Here is a 13,140-nt window from a genome sequence, read left to right on the forward strand (position 1 = left end):
GCAGAAAGGAAAGTCACCATACTTCTAGAAGACAAAACAGAGAAGATACTGATATTGAGACAGAGATAGAGATTGATTGGGATGCTGACACTGACAATTGCAAGAAGGCTCCCAAGCGCCATTCTCAAGCCAAGAAGAGAAGTGGTGGGATCAGGAGTAATCGAAATGATTACACAGCTTCCCTAAAGGTTTCCTTTCCCATATTCAAAGCAGGAAAAAAGGATGATCCAGATGTTCACATACAAGCTTTCGAGCAGTATGCTGAACTAAAAAACATTGATGAAGATGATTAGGGGGAATATTTTCCACAAACCTTGAAGGAGGCAGCGAGGAAATGGTATTACCATTACCCTGCATGCCAGTTGGATCATATAACAAATTACTTAAGGCCTTCAGGTTGGAATATTCCGACAATCGAGGGGACGAAGATATTCTCTGTGAATTGGATCAGATCAAACAGAGGAATTTGTCAATCCTCAACTATGTAGAAAAGATAAAATAACTGACCAAGCAGTTGCAAGAACCGTTGTCTGAGAAGAGATTGAGGGCATGGTTTCTGAATGGGTTCAGAAGCAAGAAGCTTAGGGAACAAGAAGTACCAGCCCCTACAGAAAAACTCAATGATCTAGTCCAAAGAGCATTAAAGCTGGAATAGCAGCCTAAGAAAGAGAAGAGCCACAAGAAGCGAAGGACCAGTAGCAGTAGCTCGGCTACTGAAGCTTCTGATTCCAGTGCAACGTCCAGCAGTTCCGAGAGCAGCTCCAATGAACGAACAAAGGAGAAATCAAAGAAGGGATCATGGACCAATAAGATTGAAGAAATGGATTGGCAGATTGCAGAAATTAGCCACATAAGACAGCCGGTCCGAAAGATGGAGACTTGGTGTTCAAGATGTATTTATCCAAGGACCACATCTCCACAGAATGTCCACAATGTACCTACTGCAAGGCCTTTGGTCACCTATGGAATAATTGTGGCATCAGAATTCACCATTTTAAGAAAGGAAAGGATCTATCAGTGGTTGCCTACACTGAACGAATGAAGGTAGAACCAATCAAAGTAGCTCAAGAGGAAAGACCAGGTACCAATGGTACTGGTCAAGGATGTGGCAGATACCAACCAGCAATGGGAAGAGGAAGAGGAAGAGGCAACTGCCAGACCAAGAGAATGAATTGTTATACCTGTGGGAAGTATGGTCATTTTGTAGCCCAATGTCCAGATGCACCGGTAACGACTACTACTAAGGCTAAGGCACCAGAGCCGGTTCCAGTCAGGGTGGTTACCAGGAGCAAGGGAGTAATCATTGAAGAAATTCCATACATTTCAAAAGTACCAGCCAATCCTAACAGCAGCAAGTGGGCTCAACAAAGGGAAGTTTGGAAGGCCAAAGGTAAAGAAAAGGTGGTAGATGAGTGGCAAGAGCAGTGGGAACTAGAAGCTAAAATCACAGAGGATTTAGCTAAGAAGCTGCCAGATCAACCAAAAACTTCCGAAGCTAGAGTCATTCAGAAGATACCATCCCAATCGACTGACAAAGATCAAATAGTATCGGCGATGACAGAGACCATGCTGGCTGTAGTACATGGACTAGCTGATGAAATGGGAGTGGATGGAAAGAGTAGAAGTACTACTAAAGAAGAATGGCAGTGTGAAGACACCAGTTCTTCAAGATCTGACAATCAGTCTGACCAAGAGCGAGAGGAAATTCATGTGAAAATTTGTGATAGAATCTAGAAGCTCACTGTAGAGCTAGAGGATATAAGAAAGACCTTGCCTGAGGTGGCAAACTTTATCAAAAAATGTAGGAAGACTGAGGCAGAGGCCAGAACAGATGATGAAGTTCCACTTAGTCAGGTAGATTACAAGGTCAGGAAGCAGTGGGAACCTCTCTCAAGCGTCATACTGGATGGAGGAGCAGGAATCAACATAATGGGAGCCCATCTTCAGCAAAGAATGGGTATCACTAACATGAAAACAGCACCATTCAAAGTAAGAATGCCAGATCATCGAGTCGTAGAGGCGACGGGTATGATTGAAAACATGCAGATAAGAGTTGGGAGGGAGAAATTCAAAACCAGTTTCCTAGTCTTGGATGTGCAGGGAGCATATGGAATGCTATTAGGCTGCCCATGGTTAAGAACAACACATGCTGTTCATGACTATACAAACCAAACTTTGACCATAGAAGGGGCCAGTGGCAGAATCAAAATCTAGACCAAGAACATCAGGAGCTGGAAAAAGGAACTGAGGCCGAAGGAGTTGTGTCAGAAATACAGAGCAAAGAAAATTCAGCGAATGCTAGCAACTATGAACATATTTCCTTTGGCAGAAATCGATTTGAATGCAGTCCTGTTGAACAAAGAGCAAGCTGATAATCAGAAGAGACAATTCCCTGATCAGTTTACTGAAGTCAATGCAGGGGAAAGAACAGTTTAGCTAACTGGAAGAATGGAGGAACCAGCTGATACTCGTATAATGGAAGAACCAGTATGTTCAGAAGAGTACCCACTGGATGAGAATAATGATTCAACAATGAATGGACCTTCTTGGAACTATGCTGAAGAATCAACCAAACAAAAAGGAGGTGGACCAAACTGGTTGCTTCTAGACGATCACAAAGTAGAGGAGTGGAACTTGGGATCCGAGGAAAATCCCAGAATGATCAAATTCAACAAGCACCTCAAACCGGCAATGAAGGAAAAGGGACGAAAAATGTTCTAGAACTATGAATATGTGTTTGCCTGGGAACATACAGATTTGAAGGGAGTAGATCCTGAAGTTTGTCAACACCGAATACCACTGAAACCGGATGCTAGGCCAGTAAGATTGGAAAGATACCGGATGAACCCCAACTATGCAAAGAAGGTCAAGGAGGATATTGATAATCTTCTCAAGGTGGGTTCATTACGAAAGTAGCAAGAAGTGATTTGTTATTTTCCATAGTCGTCGTTCCTAAGAAGAATGGGAAATTAAGAGTTTGTGTTGACTATAGCAAACTAAATGCCCAGACTATTAAGGATCCATTTCCCTTACCTTTTACTGATATGTTGCTTGATGAGATCGTAGGATATGAGATGTATAGCTTCATGGATGGTTATAGCGGCTATAACCAGTTACAGATCGCTCCTGAAGATAGGGCAAAGACCACTTTCATCACTGAGTGGGGAGCATTCATGTATCTGGTGATGCCTTTTGGCCTGTGCAATGTACTAGCTACTTTTCAGCGGTGTATGATAGAGATGTTTCATGAATTTCTTCATCGGTTCCTCGCAATTTTCATGGATGAATTCACTGTCTATTCAGATGAGGAACAACACCTTCTATTCCTAGAGATGGTTTTTAAACGCTGTCAGGAGAAGAGGATTTGTTTGAATCCATTCAAATCTTATTTCTGGTTTGGAAGGGACAGCTACTGAGACATGTGGTTTTCCGCAATGGAATAGAGATGGCCAGTGACAAAATACAGTGTGTCCAGCAAGCTAAAGCACCCAGAACTGCTTCAGAGTTGAGTTCTTTCTTTGTTTATGCGAATTTCTATAGAAGATTTGTACACAAGTTTGCTTCTCAAGCAGTACCACTATATGAGATTACAAAGAAGACCAGTAAGTTCAATTGGACTGCTAAGTGTGAGTAGAGTTTTCAAACTTTGAAAAAAGCCATTACCAGTAAACCAGTCCTTAGGCAGCCGAGAATTGGGATATTATTTTTCATGTACATGTAGATGCTTCAGGATTGGCAATGGGGGCAATATTAGCTCAACCAGATGGCCGAACAGAGGGATCCCTAACCCCGAGAAAATACTTCCGAGCGAACAGAAAATCGATCGAATATATACAATAGAAAAGATCATATCAATATTGCAATAGTTCAGATATTGAACATAGAGTAGTAAAATGAACCAGTCATATCTTAATTTTTTTCAAATAAAAGAACCATACACCCACATCTAATTCATCGATACATACTCAAAAACTTGCTCAAAACCTTAGATATTCTCTCGCACAACAAGGCTCATCATAGGACCACAAAACACATAAAGTGCAAACCTTCACACCCAAAGGCACGGCTATAGGGGCCATCATAGATTGACAAAAAACCACAATGAAATACAAAAACTTTAGAGCACAAAACTTGATCTACTGTTGCGTGTTTGGTCGTACTTCACCGAGAGCTTGAAAGAGCTCTACCTTTGTCAAAGCCGCTTGGTGGATGAACTCATGGGCATGAGAGTCCAAACCCAGAACATGAAGAAACACATAGTATATATGCTTGCATGGCACATATGTTAGCCTCTTGGAATCTCTCTTCTGAAAATCTTCACAAGTGCACCTTGGAAAATCTGATAATGTCACAGAGTATGAAACTCCCTTTATCTTTGAGCCCTCTGTGCCAACATAGAAAAAATGTGTTTCATTGCACACAATAATAACTTCTTTAATCAATTCTGCCACCAAGAATGTCCCAAAATCAATTCTCGTCTGAAATTCCTTTGTTAATTTGGATCGCCACTTGACAACCTTGCCATCCCTATATCTTGGTCAAAAGGCACTCGGAACTCTATTTGCATCTCGAATCCCCCCATTCAGAACTACACCTCTTGCTCCATGGTGCTGATGAAGCACAAATCCATTAGCTTGTAGTTGTTCTGCCTCATATGGCACAAGATTAGTGCCCTCAACGACACTCCAAACGCCTGGTGCAGGTCCGGGTGGTCCCACCACCATGTCATGAATTTTCCATGTGTGCAAATTACTAGCATTGCAAAACCAAATATAACCCTCTACTATCCCCCTAGGATTTGACCCAGATGAGGGATATTTTCTCCGACCCCAAAAACAAGGTGCTGCAACCCCTCTCTTAATGTCATTAGAGCCTTCATTAATGAATCTTCCACATCTCTCTATTTGATCCTGCAAAATCCCAAAACATGTCATCTTACGTCCTGGTTCAGTTTCCTAATCGCCAATACCGTCTTTGCAACTTTCACCTCTGGCCAATATTTTGTATCCCCTTGTACATTTGCATGTCTTTTTCCACTAATGTGTTTTGTAACTGTAAAAAAATCAGGTCTGTGGCTATCCTCCTCTAGCACAACACCACCATCCATCTTCTTTTTGCTATATGACCTATTCATCTCTGGACTTTGCAAACCCATTTCTTTCATCGAAGAGTGAGCAAGATTGACCAATTTTGTAGCACCCAAAGCTGTGGATGATCGATTAAAGAATCTCTTGGCAAGGTCTTGTATACCCGAACCACTGCATGTCTTTGCACCTTTAAGGTAAGCATTACACTTTACACTTTGTAGCACTGCCATTGCCATGTCTGCCCTTGCAGCTTCATACAAACTAATTTTTTCTTTGAAACCAAAGCATGCTAGCATGTTTGCTCTCAAACAAGTTAGTTTTAGGGATAAAAATGCTAGACTCATCTTGCATAACAAATCGTCCTCCCCAATGTGAAACTCTGACATCCCACCAAGCCAACCATGTCTCTAGACATGAAACCTCTCCATCAATAGCATGCCTAGCTCTCCAATAGCGACGAAGTTCTCCCTTGCAGATTTTTGCTTGATTCTCTGATGATGCGATTCGCCAATTGTGGCAGTTAATCTTGTGTTCTTCTTGGGAGGAAGGCTTAATGCACTTCACAGTATGACGGATCATGGATTGCTCCCAATGGAACACACATGATTGTTCCTTGGCAGGCATAGCCATATTGGGACCTCCAAAATAAATGGCTCTGACTGCTATCCAATTTGCATTTTCTTCATCAGCCATGAAACCTCTAAACTTGGGCTTATCATACCCTTGGACTTCAACCACCTTATTGATCATCCTCCAAAACTCTATTTGTGCAAACTTATTATTCATAGTAAATTCACATGTTGCAATTTTCAGAAGTTCACGAACAAACGGATCATAAACATGTGCAGACATTGTTGGCCATCCATGCACACGATGCACATGATCAAAGTGCTCCCACATGTGTTCCAAGTTTCCACCCGGGCGCATTTGATTAACTAGATCAACCCCACTTCCCGGACCAATGGTTGACATCTTAAATACATGTGGCTATTGTCCATCTCCAAGTTGGCCAGGAAAAAGAACATCGTGAATGTATGGATACCTACTCTTTCTCTTTAGATCAAGCACAGCTTCCAAACCTTTTGCACTTATGTTTTTTGATCATTTGGCACATTCCAAGCTTCTCTCAATCATTCGCTTGTTTGACAAAGGTGTGATTTTGTCAAGAAATTCAGCAAACTCACCATCTTCAATACATTTGGTGTTCTCAACATTCTCCATGACAAGCTTTTCCATTATAAAATCTTGAGCAATTGTACGCTCCAAGTGCTTCACAGTGGTAAATGGATCTGCAAAAGCACGAGTTTGTAGCACCGATGCAAATTTTTTCTACATTTGATATGGACCTTCCTGCTCCACACGGATGGTGATGCTCACCTAAATGTAGCACACATCGGGTCCATCTTTGCTTATCTCTTGGCATACAATAATAAATAACTGCAGGACATATGGCCACACATTCAGGCATTTGAGAGCAATGAATGCATATCAAGGTGTCATAGTCAAGTGTAAGCATGCCTTGTGGGGAATACTTTGAAAGGCGACCACGCCAATGAACCTCATTATATAATCTAGTCCTTAGATAATGTGGACAGTCAATGTTATGACAGCACAAGTGACTTGAGCATCGACTGAACCGAACAATTCCTGGAAAAGTGTCACAACTGCATGTGACATATTCTGTCCACATGTGAGTATCATTTCTTTGCTCCATCCCTATCATTCCACTGGCTGCACCAGAAGGTGGCAACTCAAACGCAACATAGCCATCATAATGCACAGGCAACTCTTGAACTTGAATGATATTCTTTGCTTGTTTTAGTGCAAGATAAAGATTCCTCTACAAAGGCATTGAACGTATGATTTCAAGCACGCTAGAAGAACCAAGCTTCTCAAAATCATTAGATTCCAAATCGACTATTGTTGATGCAGACTTCATTCTACTGCCATGTGCAGTTGTCTGATTTGAAGCAATGCGAACCTTGAAAAACTGACACTCGTCGTGATTTAGAAGGAAAACCTCATCACCATTATAAGTTTCAATTACTTCCATCTTTACCTGGTCGCCACTTAAAGTTAAGGGATGCAAATTAAATGCAGTAGTTAATTCGAAATGTTGTCTCACAGAGGCTACAGACAGGGCATATGTGCTACCTTCAAACATAAGAACAAGCTTTTGGCCACCTTGAGGTCCATAGATAGTGATATGCCTAGCCATTACATAAGAATATTTTAATGAAAGCTGGAGCAATAGGATTACTGCTCAAGATCTGTGGGCTAATTGAGTTATGATGCTGGGTAGTACAAACATTAACCAAAGTGGGGAAATTGGAAAAGACCTAAGTTAATTGATTTAACTGCAGTGTGTGATGGTGGTAATGTCGCAGCCGTCGAGCATTCAAGAACGTCTCCTATCAATCATGCAAAATTTCATTTTTCCACATCACGTTCGAGTTAGGAATTTTTCAAATTAACTCAGGACTCTTCTAATGATCAGTGTTCGGGAAAAGTGTGCCTCAGCTTAGCCTCGAGCCGGTTGCGAAATCAAAGTAGTTGGTTGAGGGGAGGGCAAGAAGGAAAAAATTCTGCTTAAAATACATGAAAAATAGTGTAATGTTGCAAAAATATTGGCTAGTAGATTTACCTACAAAATTCTCGGAGTTTCGTGTAAAAACCAAAACGAATACCATTTAACTCAATTGTTCTCATCTGTAGGTTTGGCAAGCTTTTAAAGAAAAACGTTTTTGTCGAGACAGAGGCGCACGACACAGAGGTCCATTGATGGGGACGCGCAAGACACAGGATTCGTTTTTTCTCTACTGCAAGTAGCACGCACCAGCGCACGCTCGTTGGGGTAGTTTCCAACGACGTTGCCCAGAGGAAAACGAGCTGCCACACAGCTTTTTCGGCTTCCAGAGAGTCTGCTTCCACTGCCTAACACACTTGTGTGCTTGGGCTGCCTAACATAGAGACGGGTACCTTTACATTGTGTGCTTGCACTGCCTAACACAGAGATAGGTAAGTTTTTATTAACACTGAAATACCAAGGCATGGGTAACGTTTTTATTAAAACACGTTTTTAGTAATGGGTCAATGCATGAAGGCATTCCATAGTAATGGGTCTCAACGATGTTCACAGGAAATGAGAGAGAGAGAGAGAGAGAGAGAGAGAGAGAGAGAGAGAGAGAACAAGTTTTCTCACCTCTCAAATGATAGAGACATAGAGAGAGAGAGAGAGGTAGAGAGGTACATTCAAGTTTTTGAAAAAAATGTGTGTCAGCTTAATTTCTTGCCATTTTCAATATCCAAAATTCATGTTGAGCGCAAGGGGAAAAGGATAAATTCCAGGCTAAAATAGAGGAGAATATTGTTGCAATGACCAAACGCCGGCATGCGGCCCTATCAAAAGGCTTGAAATTTTTTCATTGTTGGCTTGCTTAGCCAATTGCTACACACGGAATGGTGTTAAATGATGTATCATTGTGCATTTTGTTTGTTTTTTTGCTAATACAACTTATTTTTAAATGTAGAGGTACTTATGGCATGTTTGCAAATTTAAGTTTAGCCTTGACTTGTGTAGGTCAATTCACGACAAGGGCAATCGATGGCAGGCAAAAATGGTACATCTGATCGAAGAGGGTGTCCTCCTACCAGGTGTTTTAAACTTTTAAATATCTGCAATTAAATATTCTTATGAATTTTTTACATTTTTTAATAATGTTGGAATAAATAAATAGCCTTGGTTTCTAAAATCTGTTGGAGATATATCTCATGGGCTATGCATAGTATTTGAAATAGTGCTCTAAATTAAATTTTGTTTCATTTTGTTATTCCATAACAATACTTTATGTTTCATTATGTGCTTCCATCAACAACTGATTTCTTTTTGAAGGTTACTAAAAATGTTGAATTGTTTATTTACGTTGGATCAGCCCTAGATCCCGTGGTCGTGCCGGAGAGGGAGGAGTAGTGACCAAATCTCTTATGGTCATGTGGACAGTAGTGACCAAGTCTCTTCGGTTTCAGCTACTATCATGATAGAGGAGCTAGAAACACAAGAAGAGGAGATTCTATCTATGGACATGGGGCAGGGATCTTTACGTGAGATAGATGAGACACTAGCCCCTGAGGAGAATGGGTTGAAAATAGTTAGATAAGGGAAGAGGTTAGTGCAGCCACAGAAATGCAGGATGAACAAAAAATCTTCATGCATATGGGAGTAGATATTCTTGAGAGCACATGTGTATTTAGCTGCTTTGATTGTCCCTCTATTCCCTTGTGCAGATTGATTCCATATGCAAGGGTGAGAGGGTTGAGAGACGATCTTAGTGGGTTGAGTCTGCCTTTGCAAAAGAAGGCTATATGCTAGAAAAAGGAGCTTTCATATATTGTCTCTTTATTGATATGCAAAAGAGAGGAGAGCCTTGTGACAGGTATGTCAATACTTTCTATCTTTTTTCCATTGTTCACATTCTTTGGATTTTGTTTAAAGTTTAACTTTTGTGTGTACTCAAGATGAGATCAAAGCAACATGGGGACCTCTATGGAATAAGATCAATGATGAATTCGAATGTGAATTGAAAAAGAAACCAAAGTTTCAAGATCTTGTCAATCACATGTTCTATGTTTGGGAAGGGAATCATCGTACAGTGGCATGGATAGAGGCAATTAAAGAAAGGTTTTCCACTTCTAAGGAGAAGCATTGTCGTGTTTTGTGCACTATCATAGATCCTACCAAAGTGCCTGAGATTGCGTTGCTAAGCAGTTTGCAAAGAATGAACTTGTAAGTGTTTTGCTTGATCAACTTTGCAAGTATTTAAGTTATCATATATTTGAATGCTTACATGATATGTCAATGCAGCATGAATACTCATGCTTTGGTTGCCACTCATCTTTGTGATGAGATCGTTAATACCACACACATTTGTGCAGCGGATCATGTGATGTACTTAAACGGTTTACCTGAAAAGGATCAAAATCTTATTACCGCCGTACGGAAAAAATATGCCAAAGGTTCAGATCCTTGGTATCCGCTCACTCGACGTTACCTTGGCAGATTGGTCTATGATGTCTGAATCAAATAAATTGCTTTCTTTTGTCATTGGTGTGAGTGATTATTAATATAGTCTTGCTTATTTTGAATTTTAGATTCAAATGACAAAAGAGAAAGAGAAGATAATGTCAAATGTGAAGCATAGTTTTTCTGACAAAGACTTCAAAAAGGAAGAGGAGAGAATTCACCAAGAGATCACACACAAAATATCAAGATCGTATTGGGAAGATACTTTATTTGTTTGCATCTACTCTTATTTGTGGAAAATGGTACAATATGTAATTAGAGTAATTATCATTTTTATACTCATATTGCAGTTACTTAACATTGTGGATCCCAACCTTGGGATGGATTGGATAGGAAGGGTTTTGTCTTTGAAATGGGGTAATGATATCTGGGCTACATTGGAGAAATTGAACTTAATAGCACTCCAAGATGCTCCCGTTCAAAACAAGATTCATTGGATTTCTTTGCTTGAGGCGGACAAGATTACAAGGGGTGCATATGGTCTTAAGAAAGGAGATCACGTCTTCCACATGCAAGATGATCCTTGATAATTAATCTTCAATTTTTTGTACTGTCTTTTTTTTCTCTCACTCTTTTTGGACTTGTAGGTGGCTTTAGTAGAGAGGGTTTTTTGGCATGAGTCTTTGAAAGAGAATTTCAGATTGTGTCAAATCTTATGGATGTGCCTGGCGTTGTGCCTTTGCCACATGACTCTACCCTCACATTCTATTTTGAGGAGATAAAATTTGAAGCCATGCCCTTTTTGTTTCCAATTGAAGTGTCTCTTGGAGAAAAGATGAAGGATGTGGAGAAGCAGGCATTGAAGAAAATAGATACATTACGAATGACAGCACAACGTTTGTCTTTCAGGTGAACAATTTATTAGTTACAATTTTATTAATTTGTTATGTTTATGTGATGAGCTTCATGTAACTTGTTAGCTGTTCATTGTAGATTCCTTATGTTTTTGGTATCGAAGAATGTGTTGCCTGCCATGCCTTTTTTGCCAAGACAGTGGACTCAGATGGCTACTCAAGACACATGCATGTATCCCTCTAGTATGCGCACCTTGAGTGCATGGGAGATTGAGAATTGTCCATGGTGGATAGATATGGAAAAAGGACATGTTCTTGGTCGTGAAAGAGAGCTGCATGACTTGATGTCGAGGGATGCTGTGATACAAAATCCACCAGCAGATAGAAGAGAGGCGAGACATGCACGTATGTTTCACTCTTTGGCATGCCAAACAACCATGAGTTAGTACTATTTGACTTAAAATGTTTTGTTTAAGATGCACGCAACTCGCAAAAGGAAAAGGAAACATTTGTGGATACGATCGTAGAGGAGGATGTGGGCTCAATGCCTGGTATGTCTTATAAAAGTTTGTTAATGATTTCCAAAAATATGCTTCATAGATGACTAATTTTATCTTGTTGTGATGCTCCAGTGTCTTCTAGCACCATCATGGCTAGGAAGATTATCTCATTTGTTTATCTTGTGGAGTCTCCACTACAAAACATATCCAGTTTTGTTGACACAGGGTGCATGGCCATAGTGGGGGACTACATTGCCATTGTTGCACACTTCAGAGCGGGAGTCCGGAATCCCATATGGATCCCTGTACATGAGCATCTTTCACGGGCACGTTCGGAGGCTACACTATATACTCGTGCGGGGAGAGTCGTTCCATGGGCTGCTGATTTCATTTTCTTGGATCTCCCCTTTGGTGGGTATCTAGTAGGGCTCCTCTACTCTACCTCAGTGGGCATTTGCAGTGAGGATCATATGCGTTTTGGAGTTCATTTGGCATTCTCGATGCTAGCAGATTCAAGCTGGCTTCTAATCATGGTGTCTACGGCGGGTGAGATCCTTTTGTTTATGATCATGCCATAAGATAGTAATAATCATTGTAAGTGTTTGTAATAATTAATGCTTTGAACAAGAGAGGCCATTGGGTGGGTGGAGAGGTTTTGTCGTGCTGCAGAGATGGTTGTTCATCAACGTATTGTAGTACTCCATCATGGACCCTATGGTCATTTTGAGAATTTTGGCGGTCCTATTGCGGTGACACACTTGCTTTGTATTAATTCTCTAATGATTTATGTTGCTGCTTTTTCTAACCGTCCCTCTTTTGTAATAGTGTCTTTGCTCTGTGCTATTTATGGTTCATCGAGTAGGTATGCGTCCATCGTGCTTCGTAGCATAGAGCACTGTTCTATTTTCTCGCCTTGGCATGCAGTCATCGGATTCTTTTATGATGCATCATGTTCTGGAGCTCTCTCAAGCTAGATCATCATCAGGCGATCCATTGCGAGGTGGATTGCAGCGGAGCCATTCTTTTGTTGCATGCTTTGTGGAGCTCTTTTGTCGGCGTGGAGGTATTTTCTTGGAGCTTGGATGTGGTACAGTCCCTGCATTGTCGGCTTGCATGGGATCAGGACAGACATGTGTTGAGCTCGACATTGATGAGCCATTGATTTCAAGATATGTGCTACCATTACTCCGTTGTAGAAAGTGGAGTAGAGAGGACCCCTCCACCTCCTTAGATATTGATGATGAGGGTGATATGCCATCGCGTGTCAATCCCTTTGATGACTAGTGAGGCCCACGTCTTACTATGCCATTGACATTGCTTATGTTTTTTTATCCTTTTGATGTCAACATTGGTATTTAGTGTTTATGGATATTGCTTCTATGTCTTGTTTAGTATTTTGTCTTGACGAGCATTTTCTTGTTGATTGGAAGTTCCATGCCGGTCTACGCAAAGGATATGGCTCGGAGCATGGAAGTGAACATGCGATACGATTCTAAAATCTGTGAGACACGTCGGAGACGGAATGTCTACATCGACGATGAGTATGAGAATTGATGGATTTGTAGCATATGGTTCTTGTCATGTTTTGATGGAAACTTTTGAGTCGATGTTCTAATGTTTTAATTCGTGGATGATAAGTATTCACTCTTTAAAACAATCTGGTTAGAATTTCAAATCCT

At 40.7% G+C, this 13,140-nt stretch overlaps 1 protein-coding gene and 1 pseudogene across 1 annotated transcript; both read left to right on the forward strand.

The window, feature by feature from the left end:
• The first annotated feature begins 7,456 nt into the window (after nt 1-7,456).
• On the forward strand, nt 7,457-10,500 carry LOC147465363 (uncharacterized; annotated as a pseudogene).
• A 144-nt stretch (nt 10,501-10,644) lies between these two features.
• Nucleotides 10,645-12,745, forward strand: LOC147465364 (uncharacterized). The gene is made up of 9 exons (XM_086488639.1): nt 10,645-10,678; nt 10,755-10,763; nt 10,938-11,016; nt 11,101-11,366; nt 11,438-11,512; nt 11,594-12,020; nt 12,090-12,210; nt 12,287-12,319; nt 12,386-12,745. The coding sequence occupies exons 1-9, from the start codon at nt 10,645-10,647 to the stop codon at nt 12,743-12,745; spliced, it is 1,404 nt and encodes a 467-aa protein (XP_086344765.1).
• The last annotated feature ends 395 nt before the right edge of the window (nt 12,746-13,140 follow it).

The sequence above is a fragment of the Adiantum capillus-veneris genome, chromosome 1 (assembly GCF_014529385.1).
Source record: "Adiantum capillus-veneris isolate H3 chromosome 1, ASM1452938v2, whole genome shotgun sequence".
NCBI lineage: Eukaryota > Viridiplantae > Streptophyta > Polypodiopsida > Polypodiales > Pteridaceae > Adiantum > Adiantum capillus-veneris.

Excerpts from the sequence above, each read along its gene's own strand:
- LOC147465364 (XM_086488639.1), top strand. The coding sequence starts at position 10,645 with ATGGTCTTAAGAAAGGAGATCACGTCTTCCACAT. Across the intron at positions 11,017-11,100 it reads GCACAACGTTTGTCTTTCAG|ATTCCTTATGTTTTTGGTAT; the intron begins GTGAACAATTTA and ends TGTTCATTGTAG. Across the intron at positions 11,513-11,593 it reads GGATGTGGGCTCAATGCCTG|TGTCTTCTAGCACCATCATG; the intron begins GTATGTCTTATA and ends GTGATGCTCCAG.